The sequence below is a fragment of the Diospyros lotus genome, chromosome 6, assembly GCF_014633365.1.
Source record: "Diospyros lotus cultivar Yz01 chromosome 6, ASM1463336v1, whole genome shotgun sequence".
In the NCBI taxonomy this organism is placed as follows: domain Eukaryota; kingdom Viridiplantae; phylum Streptophyta; class Magnoliopsida; order Ericales; family Ebenaceae; genus Diospyros; species Diospyros lotus.
In genome coordinates this window covers 9,454,932-9,476,031 of record NC_068343.1, presented here as the reverse complement: position 1 = coordinate 9,476,031, position 21,100 = coordinate 9,454,932, and the positions used below count along the sequence as shown (strand labels likewise).

The window sequence follows — 21,100 nt, the reverse complement described above, 5'->3', positions numbered from 1 at the left end:
AATACAGAATATATTATGCGTTCTCATTGTTTGCTTAAAGAAATAACAAAAATAAAACTAATCCATTTATGGGGATCAACTATCTCTAGTTATATGATTTCTGGTTGACGAACAAGAAGGATTTCGATCCATGCTAATTATCAGTATAGAGGCATGTAATCTGCATGCGACCCTTTGAGCGTGAAGAAAGAAAATCAAACCACATTTGGAGTATAGTGTTCCACACGCTTTTGCAGTATGGTCTGGCTACTCATTAAGTGCAGGCATACAGCAAATTCAACTTTTATCTGGATGCAATTGAACGTTTGGTTTCAAATATAGGATGCAATATACTTGTCAAATAAATAAATATGATACAGCAGAGCTTTGATTAAGAATTTTCTTGATACTGCTGGCTAGTCTATCTGCTGGGTCAAGAAATTGATAGGTGATTTTATTGCTAGTTCAATATCAAACCGTTAGGTAAGAAAACAAGAATTCGAATTGTTTCACCAGCTACGTATTTGATTCAGTTTTGCACCTGTATCTTTTTGACTCTCAGAGATCCATTTTATTTCAAAGGTCTTGAACATTTATTTGCTTTTATCCATTGTGTTCAAGTATGCAGATTTGAGAAACAGCTAGAGAAATTTTGTGAGTTCATGGATCCACTTCTAGATTCCCCTCCTCCAGAAACTTTGCAAGGAATTTCATCTTTTAGCTCCAGGATAAGGAATAATCTGAAAAAATCAGCCTTTTGGGCTCACTGTCTGCGGCAGGCTATCACCTTGGGGCAGAAAGAAATGGTGTAAGAATTACTTTTTCAAAGGCATGCCTACTTAGTGTTGATATGTTAGTCTTCAACTGCCAATGAGAAACATTATAGCATTACACGGGCCATGACTTTTTCAAAGGCGTGCCTACTTAGTGTTGATATGTTGATCTTCAACTGCAATGAGAAACATTATAGCATTACATAGGCCATGGCTCTTGTATGGCTTCATATAGAAATGTATGTTAACCAGGTTCAATTATTTTTGATGTGTTTATGAATTATGATTTTATATCGTTTGGTTGATTATTCTTTTCAGGGAGTTTATGGACCTTTTATTGTCCCCAGCTTCAAAGGTCTTGAACAAGTGGTTTGAGGTTGTTTCGTAATTAAATGCCCTTGTTTTATGTTCATTGACTTTCTGGACTAACTGCATTCATGAATGCATTTGCGTCTTTGTAATCTCAGTGTAATTCCATCCTAATACTTTGACAAAGAGGTGGATATTGTTGTAACACATGGGTCCTCACTTAGAATTTGACTTTTAAGCTCATGAACCAAGTATATAATATGCCCAAGGCATCCCCAGTTGACTACCGTTGTGGGATTTGGTGTGACAAACTTTCCTCCTCCAATTCCTAGCATCTTTGTTAGGCTAATCCTGCATCTCAATCTGATGGTTCTGAGACAATTTGGTCTCAAACACTTTCTTGGCCAGCACCACTTGGTAGTGGTCCTAGGTTTGGCTTTGAAATCATTGTAACATCACAAAGTGTTAGCTGAAGAGGAACTTTGGGCTTATGAGATGAAATAATATACCCAAGACATTCCTAGTAGACTATCAATGTGGGATTGAGTTGTGATAATTGTTATTATCCATTAGTGAAGTCTTTTTCCACAAAGTCCTCTCCCATTTTGTATCAAAACTTATTTAAAAGTTGTTAAATTTTGGATTTGCAATTAGGTTGATCTCTTTCCACTCCTTGAGGGGTAAATTTGACCTAATGGTTTGCTTTTTCTGTTTTTCTATCTTTCTAGTTCACGCCTTCATTCGATTTCTATAATCCTAGATTGGTGCTCTTCGTTTCCTGATTTAGGTTCAGCATCTAAACCGACATTATCAGCAAACTCGAAAACTATTACAACAAACTCAAAAAAGAAAATATATGTAGGCTTGTATGATATAATTATTATCAAAATAAATTTGATCTGTTATAAGTGTCCAAGCTAGTGTCTAAACATTTGCTGGTGCCTACTTCTGCTGAAATTGTTTAGCATGGTGTTAAGGATTGTGAAAAATTGTCTTACATATCTAAGCACTCAAAACTTCCAAAAAGGTGATGTCTTATTTTCCATCACTAATTTCACTGATAACCAAGTTATTTGAAACCTATTCCTTCAAAATAGTTTGAATATTTTGACAGAGTTAATTTTAGCTGCTTAAAAGATTTAAGATCATCTCATATTTTCTGTTTTGCTGCTCACTATTTCCTCATTACTTGTGGGCTTGAGTTATAGACTTTTGGCCTTGTCCTCTCTCTGATTTTATGTCACTAACTTGGATATATACAGAGTGATGTTCTAAAGGCAACCCTTGGAACGGATGCAGTGATCGGAACTATGGTAAGATGCTTATTGATACTTAGCCTGATGTACTGGTTTCAAGGGTTGTAGGTTTGTGCATATTGCCACTTTGTCTTTCTGCATGTAAGTCCTTGAGGTGGTCACCCTACATTTCTGGGAGTTCTTCTGGCATGAACATGGTGATACATCAATATGAGAAGTGACAACTGTTGAAGCAGTCCTTTGTTTGTTTTCAGTTTTGATTTTCATTTTTTGGGGGCTAAGTTTTGTTTTTTTTTTTGTTGAAAAAAAATGAAAACTGAACATGTTATTTTATATTTTTTTTTCCAAAAATGAGAAAATAAAAACTAAATGTAGTGTTTGATGCAAATTTTCTTTATTTTATCATTAAATACTTGTAACAATTAGATTTATGTTGACAAGAATGTACCTGACCAAGAAAAATTTTTGCCTTCTAAAAAAAAAAAAAATCCTTTTTCTTCTTCTTTCTTGGCCGGCCACCCATTGTTTATGGTAGGAACCAGATTCAGAGGAAAAGGGAGAAGAAAGGAAAATACAAACAGAGAAGAAAAAGGAGGAGGAGGAGGAGGAGGAAGAGGAGGGGGGAGGAGGGAAGAAACAAAGAGAAGAAGAAGAGGTGTTATGAGGGCCTTCACCAGAGAAAAAGGCCAGCAGAGGACCTTCATTGGAGAATAAGGCAGGCCAAAAATGATGGGGGGAAAATGGATTTTTTTTATAGTTTTTGAGAAAATGAAATAAGTAACCAAGCATATTTTTTTGTTTCCTAAATTTAAAAATGAAAACAGAAATATGAAAATAGCAGTTCAAGCAAACGGGCCCTTACCTTCTCATTTCTTTTGAATGATTAGGGGAATTACATCCACAATATACACAGACACTATGCTGAGAGTTCTTGTGGAAAACATTGGTTTGGAATTGGAGATAATGAAACTTCATTTATTTGATAAAGTAAGATGCTACATTTATCCAAAGGTCACAATTCTGTCAGTTAGTGGAAAGGACCTTCTAGTCCAACCATCTAAGCCAAATTACGCGGCCAAAGTTCCAATCCTTCATTTCTTTGAGGTCTGATGTCTCTTCATATTTTCATTTCTTTTTGGTGAGAAGACACAGACCTCTACCTGCCCCCCCGGCCCCCCATGCACTCATGTAGACATTGTACATGGAATGAAAGTGCCCATCTTATTTAAAATAAATAAGAAAAGAGAAAAAAAAGTTTAGCATGACTTTGCACCCTTAAAACATTCACTACTATGATTTATGCCTCTCTGTTTGGTTATTTGCTATACAAATTTCTTGCTTAAATCATATGAATATAAACAGGAAGCAGTTCAACTATTAAATGGATTTTTGGTGTCCCAAAGGTTGTTAGAGTGGATATATATTGCAAATTATGTCTATTGATTTGATAATATCTTTAAGATTGACCTAGCTAGTGCTTTGAACTCTGCTGTCAGCTGATACTGTCATCAACAAAAGGAGTCAAAAGTATATAGTAGTTAGGTGGCAATTCATGCAACTAATTACCAATACAAGATTTGATTTTTTATACTTGTCCTTATCTTCTTTTAAGTGCTGTGTTTTATGTAAAGAATTATTACCAGTGTAAGACTTTTTATTTTGTATACCCTGACTTGAGACATGTTCTAGAAACTTGCAGATATTGCTAAGTTAGGTTTTCTCTTCATTGTAGGGAAGTCTGAGTACACCTGGGAGTGGATACGTTCTACTTCATCATGTGATGGGAGGAACTGATGGCGATCGTGGTATTTGGTCGTATGTATTTGATGTTTTACATTTGATATGGTTTTGATGATGAAAAACAATTGTATTTTGATGATGAAATTATTTTGTTAATGGTTATTAACTTGGTGCTCCAAATTACTTTTATATGTTTTATTAAGCACAAAAATAAAAATTAATTTCATCATGCAATCTAATGTCAAAAATCTTGTAATAAATTTTTATGGCATTTGGAATATTATGTTTATTTGGTTAAAATGTGCAAAAAATTATTTAAAAGATTTTTTACCGTTTGCTACAGTGAATAGTAAATAACGAATAGTGAACAATGAACAGTTTCGGACCGTTGTGAATAGTGATCCGGCCGTTGTGAACAATACAACTATAAAAATGACTAGTTTCTTTTGAAGCTCTTGGAATGCCTATAAATACTATTTAAGGATACTCTTAAGACAACCAAGAAGAAAGAATAAATTCATTTGAGCTAATATTTGTATTTTTACTTCTCCATTATACTTGTGCTTTCATTTTTCTCTCAAAAGGTTTTGATTATCATTTGTATCATTTTGTTCAAGCCTTGTGTTTATTATTAAGAGATCTTATTACTAAGAGATTCATCTCTTAGACTCTCTTTTCTATACATTTCTTATATTTCCTAGTTTGTGAGTTAGAGGGCCTACCGGGTGTTGGTAGGAGGTTGTATTTCTTAGCAGTTTATGCTAGAGGGCCTACCGGGTTTGGTATGAGGTTTAGTGGATTGATTTGAAAATCCTTAGTGAGGAGTTAAGATAGTGGATTAGGCTTGATTTAGCTGAACCACTATATATTGCTTGTGTCCCTCTTGCATTTTATTTTGGTTGTGCTTTATTGTTTTCTTGTTTAGTTATCAAAACCTCCCAAAAAGTTTTAAATTTGTCAATCAACCAATTCACCCCCCTCTTGGTGTGTGGCGCCATTGGTATACACTTATAACAGTATCTTAGTTGCAGATTATATACAAAGTCAAGAAGCTAGAAAATGCCTTTTAGGGGATTTTATTTGGATTTGCTCCTGGGTGTTTTAATTATTTTCCATTGGACATGAGCATAAATAAATCCTGTTGTATATCTCATAAGAATTGTGAATGTGCACTTAAAATGGACTTCCACATTTCTCTGGTATTCTTTCTCTACTCTATCCTTCCCTCCCTCTCTCTACTTGCTAAATGACCCTATGTTATTTTCTAGTAGTACACTGAATTATTTGTTTGTGGATCTTTGAGCTTGAAATTTCAGCCCTTGCCCATTTTGGATACTGATGTATTCTTCATTGATAATAACATTTGCCATTTGTACTTTGCTTTGAGTTTTTTTTTTGGGGGGGGGGGGGTGGGGGGTGGAGGGTGGAGGGGAGGGGATTGTATTTCTGCTTTATTTGAGTCCACAATTTAATTCAGTTGAGTTCTTATGTAATGCAGACCTAGTTTAACATTAAAAAGAACTTACAGATTAAACTAAGACCTAGATTTTGCTTCTGATAACCTCTGACTGAGATATCACTGAATAGATAACCCCCCCCCCCCCCCCAAAAAAAAAAAAAAAAAAGCCACTAACAGATGGATAATTGCATTATCTGACCTGGTCTGAGTAACATATATACTTGGGATGGATTATTTGTAGGTATGTTGAAGGTGGGATGGGTTCAGTATCAATGGCTATTGGTAAAGCTGCTATGGAAGCTGGGGCTTATATTGTGACCCATGCAGAGGTATGTGCAGTTGAACTTACTCTCATTTAGCTTAATACTTGACTTCCTTCATGGCAGAAAGTGCTATTGCTATAAGTATTTTCTTTCCATTCCAATGTTTCATTTGGTTGGATCAGTTTTGAATTGTTTTTGGCTTAAAAATTTATGGTAGCTGTTTAAATTACTGCAAGTTTGATACTAGTCAAATCCTCAAATGGCAAGAATAGATGGAATGCCACACCCTTTTGAATATTTTATCAAGGTTAAAAACCCTGGGAGAGGTTAAGTCTTGTTTCTGTAGAGAGTTTGACACATCTTCATTTGCATGTTAAGCTTTACAGTTTACACACACCAGGTTGTAATGATTTTGGCTCTATCACTTCCTTAACATTCAGAAATACTGCACAGGTCAATTTGACCTCTTACCACCTTCTTCTTCCGCCTTAGATGAAGGAACATCTAGGATTTTATTTGGTCAGCAAATTGGGTATGCCAACTATTGTGGCTCATTCCTGGTAGAATGACAAAGTAAGAGAGATTGGAATTTTGGTTGTCTATCAGTTATAAAGTATAAAGATTAAAAGAATAAGGGGGAAGTGCCAAATTGGCCACTGAAATTTCATAAATGGGGCCACGTTAGCCAGCAATCAACTTTCTGATTTAACACAGTTAGACTGCAGTAGGTCAATGATTGATGGTTGGCTAACTTGGACATTTATGAAAGTTCAATGGTTTATTTGGCCCATTTTAAACGTCAGTGGTCAATTTGGCCCTTGTACCAAAGTACAATGGCCAATTGGGCCTCTCCTTCTTTCTTTTTTTTTTTCAAAAAGAAAAATTATTTCTAAAAGGGCGCAGTGCCAAATTGGTCACTGTACTTTTTCCCAAGGGCCAAATTGACCACTAAACTTCAAAATGTGCCAAATAGGCCACTGAATTTTCATAATAAGGCTGTTCCTTGTTTTTCTTTTTGAGACTTGGGAATGTTTGGCTTCTTGTGAAGTCAAAAATTGCTTTTACTTAGACCAAAAAAAAAAAAAAAAAAAAAAAAAAACCCAGTCAAGAATTCATGGGCAATGGGCACTTGAGTGTCATGACCTTGAGGGTATTTTTGTAGTAGAGACTATAGATGAATAAGCAGTTGTACTAAGCAGTTACTGCTTTAGCCACTTATACCTATTCGGTTATGTTATAACAACCGAGGATAATAGCCTATAAAAATGCCATGTACGGACTATGGAGGATGGGAATCATCAATGAAGAGATCGATTCTTTTCCTCTAATTTCTTTCCCTCCTTTTCTCTCTCTCTAATTCTCCCTCCTCTTTCAAATTCTCCCTCCACTTTCCTCTCTGTTCTATAATTCCAGAATTGGCCAAGCCTCAGATCCGAGGCGTGGCATTGAGAAACATCAAGACAGTAATTTTTTAGAATATCTGTTAACCATTAGGTAGTGAACCACATGATTTAGTCAATCCTTGCAGGTAAAATTCCATGAAGTTTTATCACATTGTTGCTAAGTCAATCTAAGAAATTTCTTTGATGTTGGAGTAAAAAGATGTATAAGTTCACATAAGAATTTATTCAAGCACCTAGTAGATAAAAGTGAATATCTTTGCACTTTCCAAGAATCTTCTTCCCATTTTCTTGTTGGCACTGGTTGACATTTTTGATCATCAGTGTCCTTGTACAAAAAGGGGCAAAAACAAATTAATCATAAATTTTCTTGTGTGTTTCCATAAATCAATCACTACTATTTGGGATTTTAGAAATGATTTTTCTTCTTGAAAAAAAAGGGTGAAGTGCCAAATGGACCATTGAACTTTAATAAGCGACAATAAGCCATTGAACTCTCATAAACGGGGCCCGTTAGCCAACAGTTGATTGCATCTAACGACGTTAAAATGAAAAGTTGATGGTTGGTGAACGTTGCTCTATTTATGAAAGTTTAGTGGCTTATTTGACCCATTTTAAAGTTTAGCCAATTTGGCACTTCACCTAAAGAATAAATAGTAGTCACTATAGGATCATCTAATTGGGAAAGGTTTGATAAAAAGTTTCTCTTATCACTTGTTCTATTAATTCTTGGACAAACAAGATTCTCCTTTTAATTTAAAGGAAATACATACAAAACCCTAGTAGGAGTTTACTAACGTAATTTGTATGAAAAGAACACGGTACAAGTTTGTTGAGAGTAAAAATAATAATATAAAAAGATAAAGTTAATTCTTTATCTACCAGCTTAAGGTTTTTGATGAGATGGTGGTTAACAATTTAATATTGTATCAAAGAAAATAGGGATACGTAAGTGAACATGGTATTAGAGTAGGCAAAGGTCTTAAGTTCAAACTTTACAGCTAACCCAATATTTTAATTGTTGCACATTTTGGACTAGTTGTGCAATGGAAGCCTAGTCACACGTGAGGGGGTGCGTTGAGAGTAAAATAATAATATAAAAGATAAAATCAACCATCTTTTTACTAGCTTAATCATTTAGATGAGATAATGGCTAACAATTCAACAAAATTCATTTGGACTTGAGCTACAATGTTGGATTTAGTTACTTTGATACAAGCCAGCACATATATGGAGTGATATGGAGGACTAGTCATATTATGATTGGTAACATAATGGTCATGCAAGGACCAAATCGTGGCTTTATTTTTCTTTCTAATCTTTGTTTCATTTTCTTTTGTTTCATATTATATAAATACTTTTTTTTTTTTTTGACACTTTCAAAACCATCTTCTGCTTGTCTGAAGTATCTGAGTGGATTAAGCTTCTGATGCAACTCCATAACAATGTTTTATTTAGGCTGTACAGTCACTCCCAGTCTCTCTGTGTGTATTTATTATGTTTTTGATGCTTCTGAGCCAAATACTTGCGTACAATGGTTTTTGTCTCATAATTGAAACAGAAAAAACAAGTTAAATGGAAGATTTGATAGAAATATGAATTCTTCTAATAAATCATTTTCATAGATCAAAGTGACACAAATAGTCTAGGAAGTTTACGTTCTTGGTTCTCATACCTTTTCCTGTCATTGTTTAGCTTGCTCTTGTCTAATATTTATGAGGATGCTTTTTTTTTGTCTAGGTTTCAAGATTGATGGTTGAAGACTCGGGTGCTGTAAATGGGGTTAGTCTTTTATCTGGGTTTGTTCATATGAATTGTATTTTCAAGCTAAGTAGCTTTGACATTAGAAATATGGCTGGAGTCATCCAGGTTATATTGGCTGATGGGACAAAAGTGCATTCTTCAGTTGTTTTGTCAAATGCTACCCCTTATAAAACATTTATGGTAATCTTCACACAGCTCCTGTACCTTATTCATATGCTAGTTCTGCGCTGTCAATTTTCTGTTTTATCTGAATGTCTTGTGCTTTCTTGACACAGGAATTAGTACCTGAAAATGTTCTTCCTGATGATTTCCTTCGCGCCATTAAGTACCTAGATTATAGCTCTGTAAGTCTATATACTTGTACTTTCCTGTCTTATCAAATGAAGTGTTATGGTGTCTACACTAGGACTGTTAATGAATGTTCTTGACATGCAAAATCCCAATTATTTTCCTTTATAATGTACTGATAGAATTTATATTTCTTTGTAGCTGTAACATGGATTGGAAAATTTCTTGTTATCTAGCAAAGGCTTATTCAAGTTGCCTGACTGCTATTTGAAATTTTTTTACCTGTTACTGAAACTATTTATGTTGAGGGCAAGCCTTGGCTGCAATAGTAAAGTTGCTCCTTTGTGACTGAAAGGTCATATGTTCAAGTTGTGAAAATAGTGTATTTGCAAAGTATGGGTAAAGGTTGTATACAAAAATGACCCTCCCCTGATCCCGCGCAAAGCGGGAAGTCCCTAGTTCTCACCTGCACTGGGGACGCCCTCTTCATGAAAACATTTATGTTATACTGATTGCACCAATCCCCATTCACTTATCAGCTTGAATATGAGAGAGAAAGAAATGAGTGGGAAACTAGATAATTCCACAGCATAAAGAATCTACAAATCATTCAAATGCAAATTTCTTGCATGAATTCTTGGGAAGTGTTATTAAGATTTGTCTCGAAAACTTCACAAGTACTGCAGTGACATCCAGGGCCAACATCATTCATGGTACACCATTTGATGTTTCCACTTAAATTGCAGAGATCATTTTGAATTTTTTGGGAAATGAAAGTGAACTATATGGTTGATGAAACTTTCAGATTTTTAATTAGAGTTTCTTGAAGCAATCTGACAAGTTTGAAAATGTGGGAATTCTTAAATATTCAAAAACGGCCCTTAACACCCTAAACTTGAATCAAAGTTGAAGGCTGAAAAGTTAAGACAGAGGCTCTTTCTGATCAAGATGAATTATTGACATATAATCAACCAAAACAGTAGTTTTTATATCTTTATTATTATGTGACTTTAAATCATTTAGAATAAACTGACTTGTACTGGGACAGGGGACTACTAAAATAAATTTAGCTGCTGAAAGGCTGCCGCAGTTTAACTGCTGCAACTTGTCTCACCCTGATGCTGGCCCTCAGCATGTCGGTACCATCCATATTGCTTCTGAGAGGTACGCTTCTTTTGGTTCCAGGTCTTTTCATCATACTGGTATACCCTGGATTCAGCAAGATGACAACTTGAAATTTGATTTAGCTGATCTCTGCAAGTGATCTGAACTTCCAAGCCCAAACATTTGTTGGAAACAAGATACTGTGGGGAGAATGAATCCTCTGGTGAGAAAGAAAGGTTGTGAAGGAAAATAATTGGCTAAGTCAAGATACATTGTGATATTAGCATTTTTCTCCCACTGTGATATCAGCTTGTAAAATTAGTTTTATGCTTCAATCATAGAATTTGATCCCACCTAGTGGGATTAAGGCTCGTAATTATTGTTTTTAATCATAGAATTTGAAATAAGATAAAAAGAAACTTATCTGAGTTAGATCAATTTTCTGCAGGTTTGTTTATCAACCTTTTCTTTTCCCCTTCATGGGGAACACTAACTTATAGGCAGCAACTTCAAGACAAGTATTAGATGGTTAAACTGATCATTGCAATTAATCTGACATGTATTAGCATGTTTTGGTCCCACATAAGGAAGTTCTCTTATGGATATAGCATACGAGGCATAAAAGTAAAGTAGGAGAAAATAGGCCTAATTGTTATTTTCTTATCTGCTCTTTTTGGGTGAGTTTTTTCATTTGTATTTATAATATCATAGTTATCCAGTGCACGTGACATCATAGGTTCTAGGGGATTCAAAGCTTGTAGTGATTGACCATGGAGTAGGTTAGCTGGCCACTAGTACTGATGTTTGACCATGAGCGTGTTGCACTGACGTGCCAACACAGGGTGGGGGGAAACTATGATGACTCTGACCTATATTGGATGTGTCGGGTGGAACTGCAGTGGGTTGGGTCTGGAATGGGTTTGCCTCAACTAACCTGAATAGGAAAATTTTCTCCGACACCCAACCCATTCCCAGATCCAGTTTTTCCTCATACCTATTTCTCATTTGTTACTGTAACACACATTTTCCCCCTTTAAGTTATCCAGTTCTATAGTATGAATCTGAGTTTTGACATTATTAATAGGAGACTAATATAATTATATAAAAGCTTAGTCTAACATAGAAGGATATGCTAAAAAAACCCATTTATAAGCATTTAATGCATTAATTTATCAATTTCTAGAAGAAATTGAACTTTTATCATGCAATTCTCTCAAGAACATATTTACTACTAACTATTACAGCTATGAATGTATATTCAAATGGCCTTATTATCCTTAATATCTATTAAGCTTCCAATTACCATAATAGGAGGCTTTAAGTCAAATAAATATACATTAATTTGAGTAAGACTCATTCAATGTTTTTTAACAGGTGCCTGAGGGGCGCTCATTTGCATTACCCATTTGCCAATGGAGAAAAATAGGTCATTCATCAGGTCTTATTGAAGCCCTCATAATCTCCGATGCTTGTATAATGCATACCGTGTCCATCTTATTAGAATCAGGTTGTATCTGGAGTTGTAGTTCAAGGTCAATTATCATCTCTTGTGCTGATTTCCATATTAGAAGTTTACAGGGCAGACCTATAACTTGGAGTAACGAATTCAATTATTAACTTCTTAGCTAGGGTACCTAGCCTTTCAGGTGAATTCTGATGTTTGTTAGGTGGTATAGTTTAGTCGTGGTTGTCTGATTTGCGTTGCTCTTTGCTTGTATTTTTAAGATCACCCTGCATTAATTTGTGTGATCATTAAAGTTCCAAAATATCATCAAGAGATTTTTTTTCTTTTTACTTTCCAGTAATTAAAAATTGTTGGTTGAGTCCAACTTTCATTTGTTAAATGGCCTTGCTTGTCATAAAATTGCAAATTTCCTTCCATTCTTCCTTGAACTTCATGTGAATTCTCTTAAACCATCTGAACAAAGTCTAAATATCACTTTATAATTTCTCATGTACTGCTTTGAATTCACTCCAGAATCGAGGATATTGATTCTGCCAGTCAGGATGCTATAAACGGCCAGCCATCAAGAAGGCCTATCATTGAAATGACAATTCCTTCTGTTCTGGACAAGACCATCTCTCCACCAGGTTCTTAAAGTTTGTTACTTATGATGCATTTCTCACATTTTTTATTTCTCATGCTGTACTTGCATCTTCTACCATCCAGAACTTGTGGAATATTATTTTGTCAGAATTAGAACCATAAACCATGAAAATGATAGGAAATTCCACGTTTTATTTTTGGAAAGTTGAAGCAAATGTGCTGTACTCCATTGTGCATATTCTGATGCAGATTTTAAAAAAAGAACTAATTGGTTGCAAATCAAGAGTGGGATGCAGGCCTAGTGCTTAGATGGTTAAATGTTCCTTCTTCCTTAGTTGTTTCAGAAAACTGGAAGAGCATTGGCCAGTTTAAGTGGCTTCAATTTCCCTAAATTTGTTAAGGCACTAGCCTAAGGATGTAAATGGCTCCCAGGAAAAGTGACTAGCCTTTCCTGTCTTTGTAGTTCATTCTTGGGGAATCCAAGAACTTTGCACAAAAATCATCTGAGAACTCTCATATCAAAATGGGACTTGGTGACTAATAAATCTTCTATTTCACTTGTTTTTCCTGCTCTATCAATACTCTTGTGTTTTCTATCTTGTTCTTATTCATATTGCACACAGCACTATTTCTTTTCCTTTATTTTCCAACATAATCGCTGTGCAATTCATTATGGTATCATTTTTAGTATCCTGAGCATGACCTATTGATAAGAATTGCTGCATCACACCAATGCAACGTAGCTGTTTCTCAACAGGTAAACATGTGATCAACTTGTTTGTTCAGTACACGCCCTATAAACCCTCCAAAGGCAGCTGGGAAGACCCTGCATATAGAGTGAGTTGGATTTTATGAAGCTCCTCTTTTCTGCTTCTGAACTTAGTAGCTCATGCTGGCATCGGCATTCATTCCATAGCTTGTTTTTTTTCATCTCTATTGGTTATGATGTCCAGTTGCCAACAAGATTTGGCTCTTTTTCCTGCTTTTTCCCGCCTCCCTCCCTACTCCATCCATACGTCCACAAATTGTCAAAGCGTGTCTTTTATCTTCATCTCTATTAGCTTATAGATACTGGCATTCCCTTCTCCCCCTTCTTATCCTTGCTTCCTTTACTTATCTTTTAGCTACCCAAGCTACCTTAGTAAGTTTTATTAATATATACACACATTATACATGTATAAATATTAAGTTATGCAGGCACAAATTTTGCAATTTGAGTACTAATTCTTATGAACTCAGCTTCACCTTTCTGTAGGAGTCGTTTGCGCAAAGATGTTTTAACTTGATCGATGAATATGCCCCAGGCTTCAGCTCATCAATTATTGGCTATGACATGTTGGCTCCACCAGACCTTGAGAGGGAAATTGGTCTAACAGGTATAACAATGCATTGCTGCATTGTTTGTATGAGGAAATATGAGTACACTTATCTTCAATAAACAATATCAGAATGGAAAGTGGGGAACCTGGGCATATGTTCTATTAAACCAGACCTTAAACTGCACACACATTTTGATAAGAGAGTCGGTCAGGTATAGTAATCAAGAACAAAAACCATGTTCCTCTATGGTAGGTTAACCTGGCACTTTAATCCAGGGAGGACCAAATTTCTGCCATGCTAAATGTCAAGCACTTGTGGACTTTATCACAATATGATTTTTAGTGTTTCTATAGTGCCTACTTGGTCAAAGTCTGCTAAAAACCTGATAGTCGACTGGCTAGCAAGTAGCTGGTAAGAAATTGAACAGATCACAAGCATAGTCTGACAAATTCATTATTGCAGCAATATTACAGCATTCTCAGCTCTTCTCTCACCTATTTCAAAATAAAATTTAGGTTCTCACTGAAGATAATTTGTTGCAAGTCAATGGAATTTCTAGTTTCATTATACACCCCCCCCCCCCCCCCGGCCGGGACCTTTTGGCAAGTATTGAATTCTACACAGTGGGAATTGCTTTGGTTTTTAGAGTAGGAATTACCTGCAGTTATTATGGATTAATATGGGTTTTGCAAATGGAAGTAGGTAGCTCACAGGAAGAACTTCCGACTTATTTAACATTTTGATTATCTGCTAATTAACTTAGCCGCTCATGGATCATGTCACTAAGTTCCTATTCTTGAACGCTTTTGGTAGGAGGGAATATATTTCATGGTGCCATGGGACTAGACTCTCTTTTCCTTATGCGACCTACAAAAGGATGGTAAATTCAAAACTCTGCAGATTCTCTCCATAAAAATTGCCAATTCTTCCCTGGCTTTCTAGCTTTTTCCCAAAGCTGTGTAAACTTTATTTCTCAAGAGCGCTTTCCACTTTTCTAATGATTTCCCTCTATTTGGGGGTTGTCCATCTATTTATATTTTAAGGTATTATCTTTTTACCCTATAATAGTTCCAATGGATAATACACTATCTTCATGTCATCATGTGTTTCAAAAATTAATACACAACTTCAATTTATTCTGGACTGAAATGTAAAAGATAAAAATTAACAGATCTGAACAGATTTAATGAAAAGACAGCAAAATTGGCATACCCTTTAATGCTTTTAGAGCATCTATTTTCAACCTTATTCATTGAAATGTTCCAAGTGCAGGTCAAATTACAGAACCCCAGTGCCGGGACTGTACTTGTGCGGGAGCGGGACGCATCCCGGTGGCGGTGTCATGGGTGCCCCAGGGCGTAATGCCGCCCGCGTGGTCCTTGAAGATGTCAACAAGCCATTGAAATGATGCTCAAAGCAAAGAGTCAGATAGTTACACATTGATCTAATGCTTTATTCTGCTTACGAGAACTAATAAACTAAATAATTTTCATTCCACTCAATAGTTACCAGAAGAAAAAAAACGTAATACATGTTTCAACATAGAAGTACCAAGCTCGAACTTCAAATTCAATTGAACTATGCATAAAACAGAGATTGCTTGTTGGAGCACCCACTAATTAAAAGTGTAATACGAACAATTTTTGTACGAAAAAATGTCAGTAAACCTTCACTTGACTTGCACAACCTCAAGTTTCTCCAATAATGAATCCGATGTAGTGTCGTGTAACTGCCTACGACTTCTTAAAGCAGTATCAGATCACCTGGGCAAGCATGCAGCAAACTTCGTCCCATTTCAGACATCCTGGTTGTCAAATCAATTAACTAGAGGAAGATCACCCACCTAGCCATGATACGGATTTAGGGAAAAGTGTGATGCCTTTTGAGGCTGTTTCTAACCTGCATTCACCAGTTGGCAGCTCCACGTGAAAAAATGGAGAGTCAAAATCTAATGCGAATACTGGCATCCCACCCAAATAAGGGTGTGCGATGAGAGAGGGTGTGCGATGAGAGAGAGTACTTCGAAATTTCTCCAACAGCATTCAGAACTTCGGTTGAATTAGTTTCCAGTACTTGACCGCCAAAAACGATCTCATCTAGAATAGCATGCGCCTGCAGAAGATAAGCTAATTTCGGCTTAAACACTTACCTTGTATGCTTATAAAAGTACATTCAAAAGAAAATGTACTGGAGGCTGACCGGTGAGAAATTTTAGTCAAAATTCCAGCCAGTATGCAAGGTCAATGATGTCATACTACTGATGTCTACAATGGTTTTTGTATGTATTCTCCTTGAGAGATTGTTAAATTTTCCATGCTGCTGCATGCCAATATCTAAATTCAACTTGCAAATTCTAAAAAGCATCACTTGGATTGTTGTTAAACATGGAACAGGCGAAATCAATTTCAAAGTCAATCAACATTTCTTATAATGGAGCCAAGCATAATTGGTACTGTATTAAAAGGATACTACCCCAACCTCAAAGAAGGTTAGAACTTCCCTCCCTAAGTCAAGATTAATTGTCAAGATCTTAAAAATTTTAACTTGCAATATAGCAAATATATCATCTCCACTGGCAATATTTGCTAAATAAACGGGATAAAAATTTATGTATACCTAGCAAAGAGGAAAATAGAGGCCTGATAGGATTAAGAAAAAGAATAGTACATGCTACAAAGGAAACTACAGAAACAACCTTGTTATAACTGAAGACTATGTCAAGCTCGCAGACATTTTTGAAGCTTTTGTCCAGCGTTTCCACAAAAACTGAAAGAATTAAGATAAATTTAAAATAAGTTACCCAATCAAATAAAGGCAAAATTTACAGAATATGAATCTTCAAATTAGCAATTGAGGGAAAAATAAGAATAAAAAATTTCGGCGTATGTCATATCTGTAACGAGCCTAATCAGTTATTCCCCATCAAGATCTCCTCATGACCCCAACAAGTTATTCAGTGAAATCACTAAGCAACTTTTTTAAACTTAGCAAAACTAGTCACAATTAAAAAATAAAAGCAACAATTTAAAGTATGTACCCATAAAATAAAGGAAAAAAAAGGAAAAGAACATTGAAAGTCCACTACTAGCTGGGATGATACACAAAGAGTTGATGAGTAGGCAGCAACTATATCATAGAACCGTCTGACCCTGCATATAAGGATCATGTTAATCCTACATGTATAAGCTGCATGCAACCTTTTTGTTTTGTTATTATAGTCCAAGAACATTATATTTATCATAAACAAGATGGCCAGTGGAATCAACTTCCACAGGAATTAACAACATAAACAATTTACAGTTGAACAGTATGACCATATTAAAGACATTTTTAGTCCTAGGAAAAGTTTCAGCCCTAATGCACAAACTTAGGAGAAGTTCCATCATCATAGGCCATAAAAAGAAATATATATATACATATACGAGGCAGATGTGCAGTATAGACCTCTTATTTTATTCACAATTTTCCGTGGGTAAATTGGTACCAGAAAGGGAGATACATCCACCAGAGTTCTCATATAGGGTGGTAGCTGAGGTCAGGTCTATTCCAAGTTAGCACATAATGCCTTGTAACAAAACAATGATCTCTTTGCATTCCAGTTCCTTTTGTGGAATTCATCACCCACACAAGATTTTGAAGCCATTCTTAGGTAGCTGACCTCACATTAACCATAAAAAGAGGTCTCTATGGCACAGTGCTCTCTTTGTGAGGGTCAGGAGAGGGTTTTTTGGTTAGACAACCTTTTCTTCACTTTCTTATCAAAAAGATGTTTACACAACTCAAACTCACCTTTTAGTCACAAAAGAGCAATCTTATTGCTGCTACCAAGGTTCGTCCTCGAACCTTGAATTAATCATAATAAAATGAAACAATTATTGCTGTTCTAGTAATGTCACCGATTAATTTCATGAAAAGCTCATCCATTGAACATTGTATCAGCTATGAATGGTAAATTGGCTTCCGCTTTTGTCCTTAAAGCTCCTATTGAAGATAATATGTGTGATATGTGATTAAGACAAATTGGTCTTGTGAGAAAAATACCAATAGACTCTTGTGAAGAGGGTGGATGGTAGAACTAGTATTTAGTAAAAGCAATAGAGGAAGACCAAGGTCCAAGACAAAACAGGGTTTGAGGATCTTCAGTGTAATATGAGTTACAATGGACTTATATAAGATAAAGTCACGAATAGAAATGATTTGCAAACTAGAATTCAGGTAGTCGACCCCACATAATGGGATTAAGGATTGATATGGTGTTATTCAAATTTTATAAACAAGATCCCATTTTTTTTTTTTTTTTTAATTTTAGGTTACATTCAGCTTAAAGGTGAGATAAACATGTCTGACAGCATACAAGATTTTGCTGTCCAAGAAAATAATGAAAAGTTCAGAAAGGAAGTCATTATTCATATGCATTATCTGAATTGTTTTAAGGTCAATAGATGGACTTATTTGCAATGCCTACTTCAACCATAATGTCATAAGAATAAAAATATTGATTACCTTGCACATTATTGATGGTAATCATAACTGAATTGGCACCACTAACAATGCTTGATTCACTGAATATGCCAATTTCTCCGACTTTCCAAAATTATACCATAAGCATTATTGCAACCAAACCAAGAAAGTTATTCCTACCTACTTCAGTTGTTTTTCCATTTCAATCTACCAAGTGCAATAGTTCAGTTAACACCGTAAGTTAATATGTTTTTTCATAATATCTTCCACTCTTATGTTGGCATCCATTGTCCCTAGCATTTTTCCCTCTTTCGATATTGACAAATAATTTCTGATTTATGTTTGCAATTGCAGTTACGAGTTTTTTGACTTTAGATTGTTAAATAGTTTAAATGAAGTTTATGAGACTTTCCATTTGATGCAATTGATAGTGCATGGATTTTAGTGCAGGGTAAAAAATTAGAGTTTACCTTGTATTAAGTCAAGCATGGCCAGCTCATTCTCAGAACTATCAAACACAAAGACAACATATAAAGTTGCATAGTGCTTGTATACAAGACGAGTATCCTGCAGGATATGTACAAGTCATGTTCCAACGTCCACCTGGACAAAGTATTGACAAATAGACATGACAAAGCAAAGAAAGATTTTGATCCAAACAATCACGGGTCTGACATGTTGAAATCAAGCAGAATGATATAATTACCAGAACACAAGTGGCCCGTAAGTTATGTATGATCTTCAAAGTTCCTCAGAAAAGAGGGTTGAATTTATGTGCAACAATAACACTGAAATTTTCTGTAGTATTTTCTTATCCTGAGAATCTAAATAAATTAGACTGGTATACATATATCATTTTTAGAAATCATCAAGAGAAGATCAAAACTAGCATCAGCAGGATTTGTCGAGTAATCAACCATAAGTTGCAAGTAATTGAAGATGGCTTAATGATGGTAAGAATTACGCCAGATTTTGGTAGAACGAAATTGACAACAGCTGCTATCATTTATACACCAATTACTGAACAGTGGGCTTAGTAGCTTTGTAATCTTATAGAAGAATTGATGGCGATGAGACTAAACAATTCAAGAGAGATTCTATTTTACGACGCCACTAAGGCCTATGCCTAGGACCCCCAAGGAGAAGGGGCCCCAAAATTAATAATTAATTAAAATTTTTTTATTTTTATTTTTTGAGATGTAAAATCACTAATCCTATTTTACGATGGCTTTCTTTATATTCATACTCTATTAATTTTGTTATTTCATTTGAACAAAGAGGCCCCCTAACTCTCAAAGTTGACGGATCATTTTCCAATATTAGACCATGTATAGTGAGATGCCATTTAAATGAGAAGGCTCTCAACTTCCTAAGTCTATGGATTATTTTTTAATATTAGACAATGAATAATGTGGTGTAAACTAGTAACGTAACGAAAAAAAAAGAGACAAGAAGTGGTATTTGATAAAATGAAATTTCATTTGGAGAATCTGCACTTATCTGGGCATTAAAGAAAAAAACAACAAAAGTAGATAAGTGAATTTTTAATTTACAGACTTAGCTGTAAACTCTTCACATTTTTTATTTATTCAATTTTTACTTTTTCATTTTTTTTTTCGTTTTTCTTGTCTATATTGTCAATTGAAAAGGATTTACTTTCTAAACTAGAATATAAAAATTTAATTACTGATTTTAAATCTCAAAAAATAAGAAAAATAAATTTTCAATAATTTTTATTATTTTTTGGAAGGCCACTAAACTAATTATCGGCCCCCTTGAGCCGGCCCTCACCAGAAATCATAGCCGCTACCATTTATAGACTACTGTCAGTGAACTGTGGGCTTAATAGATCTGTGATTTATAGAGGCATCATATAGACGGGGATGAGATTGAACAATTCAGAGAAGCAGAAATTACTGGCCCGAAGATCGACTCCACTTGTATGAAACTGCTAACGTTCTCAGGTCTACGACATAAAACTGCAAGAGAATTAAAAGGCCAAACATTAATCAGCCATCATCAAAACTAAAGATCAACATAGTAGTCATATAAACGTGTTTGTCTAACGTGTATATACCAATCAACAGAGAGAGAGAGAGAGAGACCTGAGTATACGCTTCGAACAATCTGTTGCTGGTTCTGAGCAGGCTACCTCGCGAAAGAAATTCAACTGAAGAGGTTATTGCGATGAAAATCAAATTACATACCAAAATGGATCCAATTATTTGGAGAAACATGAATAATCATGCAAATAGGAATTCTAGATATAGAGATGGCCAGAGAGAGGGAGAGATTTGGTTGGGACCTGAAAATCATAAAATCTGGCAAGGCGAAGTTTGCCAAGGGTGTTCATCACCATCACCGCCCTTATCATGCTTCTCTTCTGTTCTTGCGCGGTCAGAGAGAGAGAGAAGAGTATTTGGTAGACAGTGTGTTCGGGAGATGGGATGAAAAGGAATTGGCCGGAAGGGGCGAGTCGAACGGAAATGGATGGAAGAATGAGCAGTTAATGAAAATGACTGAAATTAGTCAAGTTACTTTTTACGTTATAATTCTTTAAATTCTTATTTTTTGTCACGCCTATTTGACAAACTGTAAATCTCAGCAAAAATGGACTGAATATTTATTTATTTTTCTTGTTAATATTAATTTTAAAAGAATAACAATTAGTTTTTTTACTATTTAAATAAAATTTAATTTAAACTTATTTTTTATAAACTCAAAAAAGATAAAATCCCTCGCTCCTCCCGCCAACCTATAATATGAAGAGAGGAGATTAATCACGAATCTAACAATCAAGATTTAACAGAAAATCTCTCACCGAGTATATAACGACTACAAGTCACCAATTTTCAAGAAATCTCGCTGTACTAGGTCGCAGGGTTTATTTTTTATGAACTTGACGTCCTCATAGGGTGCCACGGGCCAACCACGGGT

At 35.3% G+C, this 21,100-nt stretch overlaps 2 protein-coding genes across 10 annotated transcripts in view; one reads left to right on the top strand and one right to left on the bottom strand.

The window, feature by feature from the left end:
• Nucleotides 1-15,294, top strand: part of LOC127803920 (uncharacterized) — a 22,295-nt gene extending 7,001 nt beyond the window's left edge. For 2 of the 3 annotated variants that reach the window (XM_052340559.1, XM_052340558.1), the window contains 14 exons: nt 608-787; nt 1,071-1,128; nt 2,324-2,374; nt 4,050-4,132; nt 5,758-5,845; nt 8,920-8,961; nt 9,049-9,123; nt 9,219-9,287; nt 10,280-10,395; nt 12,314-12,426; nt 13,140-13,219; nt 13,638-13,758; nt 14,516-14,582; nt 14,975-15,294. In XM_052340559.1, the coding sequence (XP_052196519.1) occupies nt 608-787; nt 1,071-1,128; nt 2,324-2,374; nt 4,050-4,132; nt 5,758-5,845; nt 8,920-8,961; nt 9,049-9,123; nt 9,219-9,287; nt 10,280-10,395; nt 12,314-12,426; nt 13,140-13,219; nt 13,638-13,758; nt 14,516-14,582; nt 14,975-15,110 (1,279 nt within the window). In that variant the 3' untranslated portion in view covers nt 15,111-15,294. Of the gene's footprint in view, nt 1-607; nt 788-1,070; nt 1,129-2,323; nt 2,375-4,049; nt 4,133-5,757; nt 5,846-8,919; nt 8,962-9,048; nt 9,124-9,218; nt 9,288-10,279; nt 10,396-12,313; nt 12,427-13,139; nt 13,220-13,621; nt 13,759-14,515; nt 14,583-14,974 lie in introns of those variants that run through there. The other variant, XR_008023616.1, reaches the window with a different exon arrangement.
• LOC127803922 (AP-3 complex subunit sigma-like) lies at nt 15,174-21,100 on the bottom strand. 7 transcript variants are annotated; one of them, XM_052340564.1, is made up of 8 exons: nt 20,469-21,100; nt 20,269-20,311; nt 20,081-20,142; nt 18,634-18,730; nt 16,398-16,468; nt 15,723-15,814; nt 15,546-15,601; nt 15,174-15,465 (listed from the first exon to the last, which is right to left on the bottom strand). In XM_052340564.1, the coding sequence occupies exons 1-8, from the start codon at nt 20,535-20,537 to the stop codon at nt 15,446-15,448; spliced, it is 510 nt and encodes a 169-aa protein (XP_052196524.1). In that variant the 5' UTR covers nt 20,538-21,100; the 3' UTR covers nt 15,174-15,445. The 7 variants fall into 7 exon arrangements, 5 of the variants coding, with proteins under 5 accessions (XP_052196524.1, XP_052196522.1, XP_052196523.1 ...); XR_008023619.1 differs by lacking the exon at nt 15,174-15,465 and adding an exon at nt 15,902-16,021 and having other exon boundaries at nt 15,549-15,601; XR_008023617.1 differs by having other exon boundaries at nt 15,546-15,814.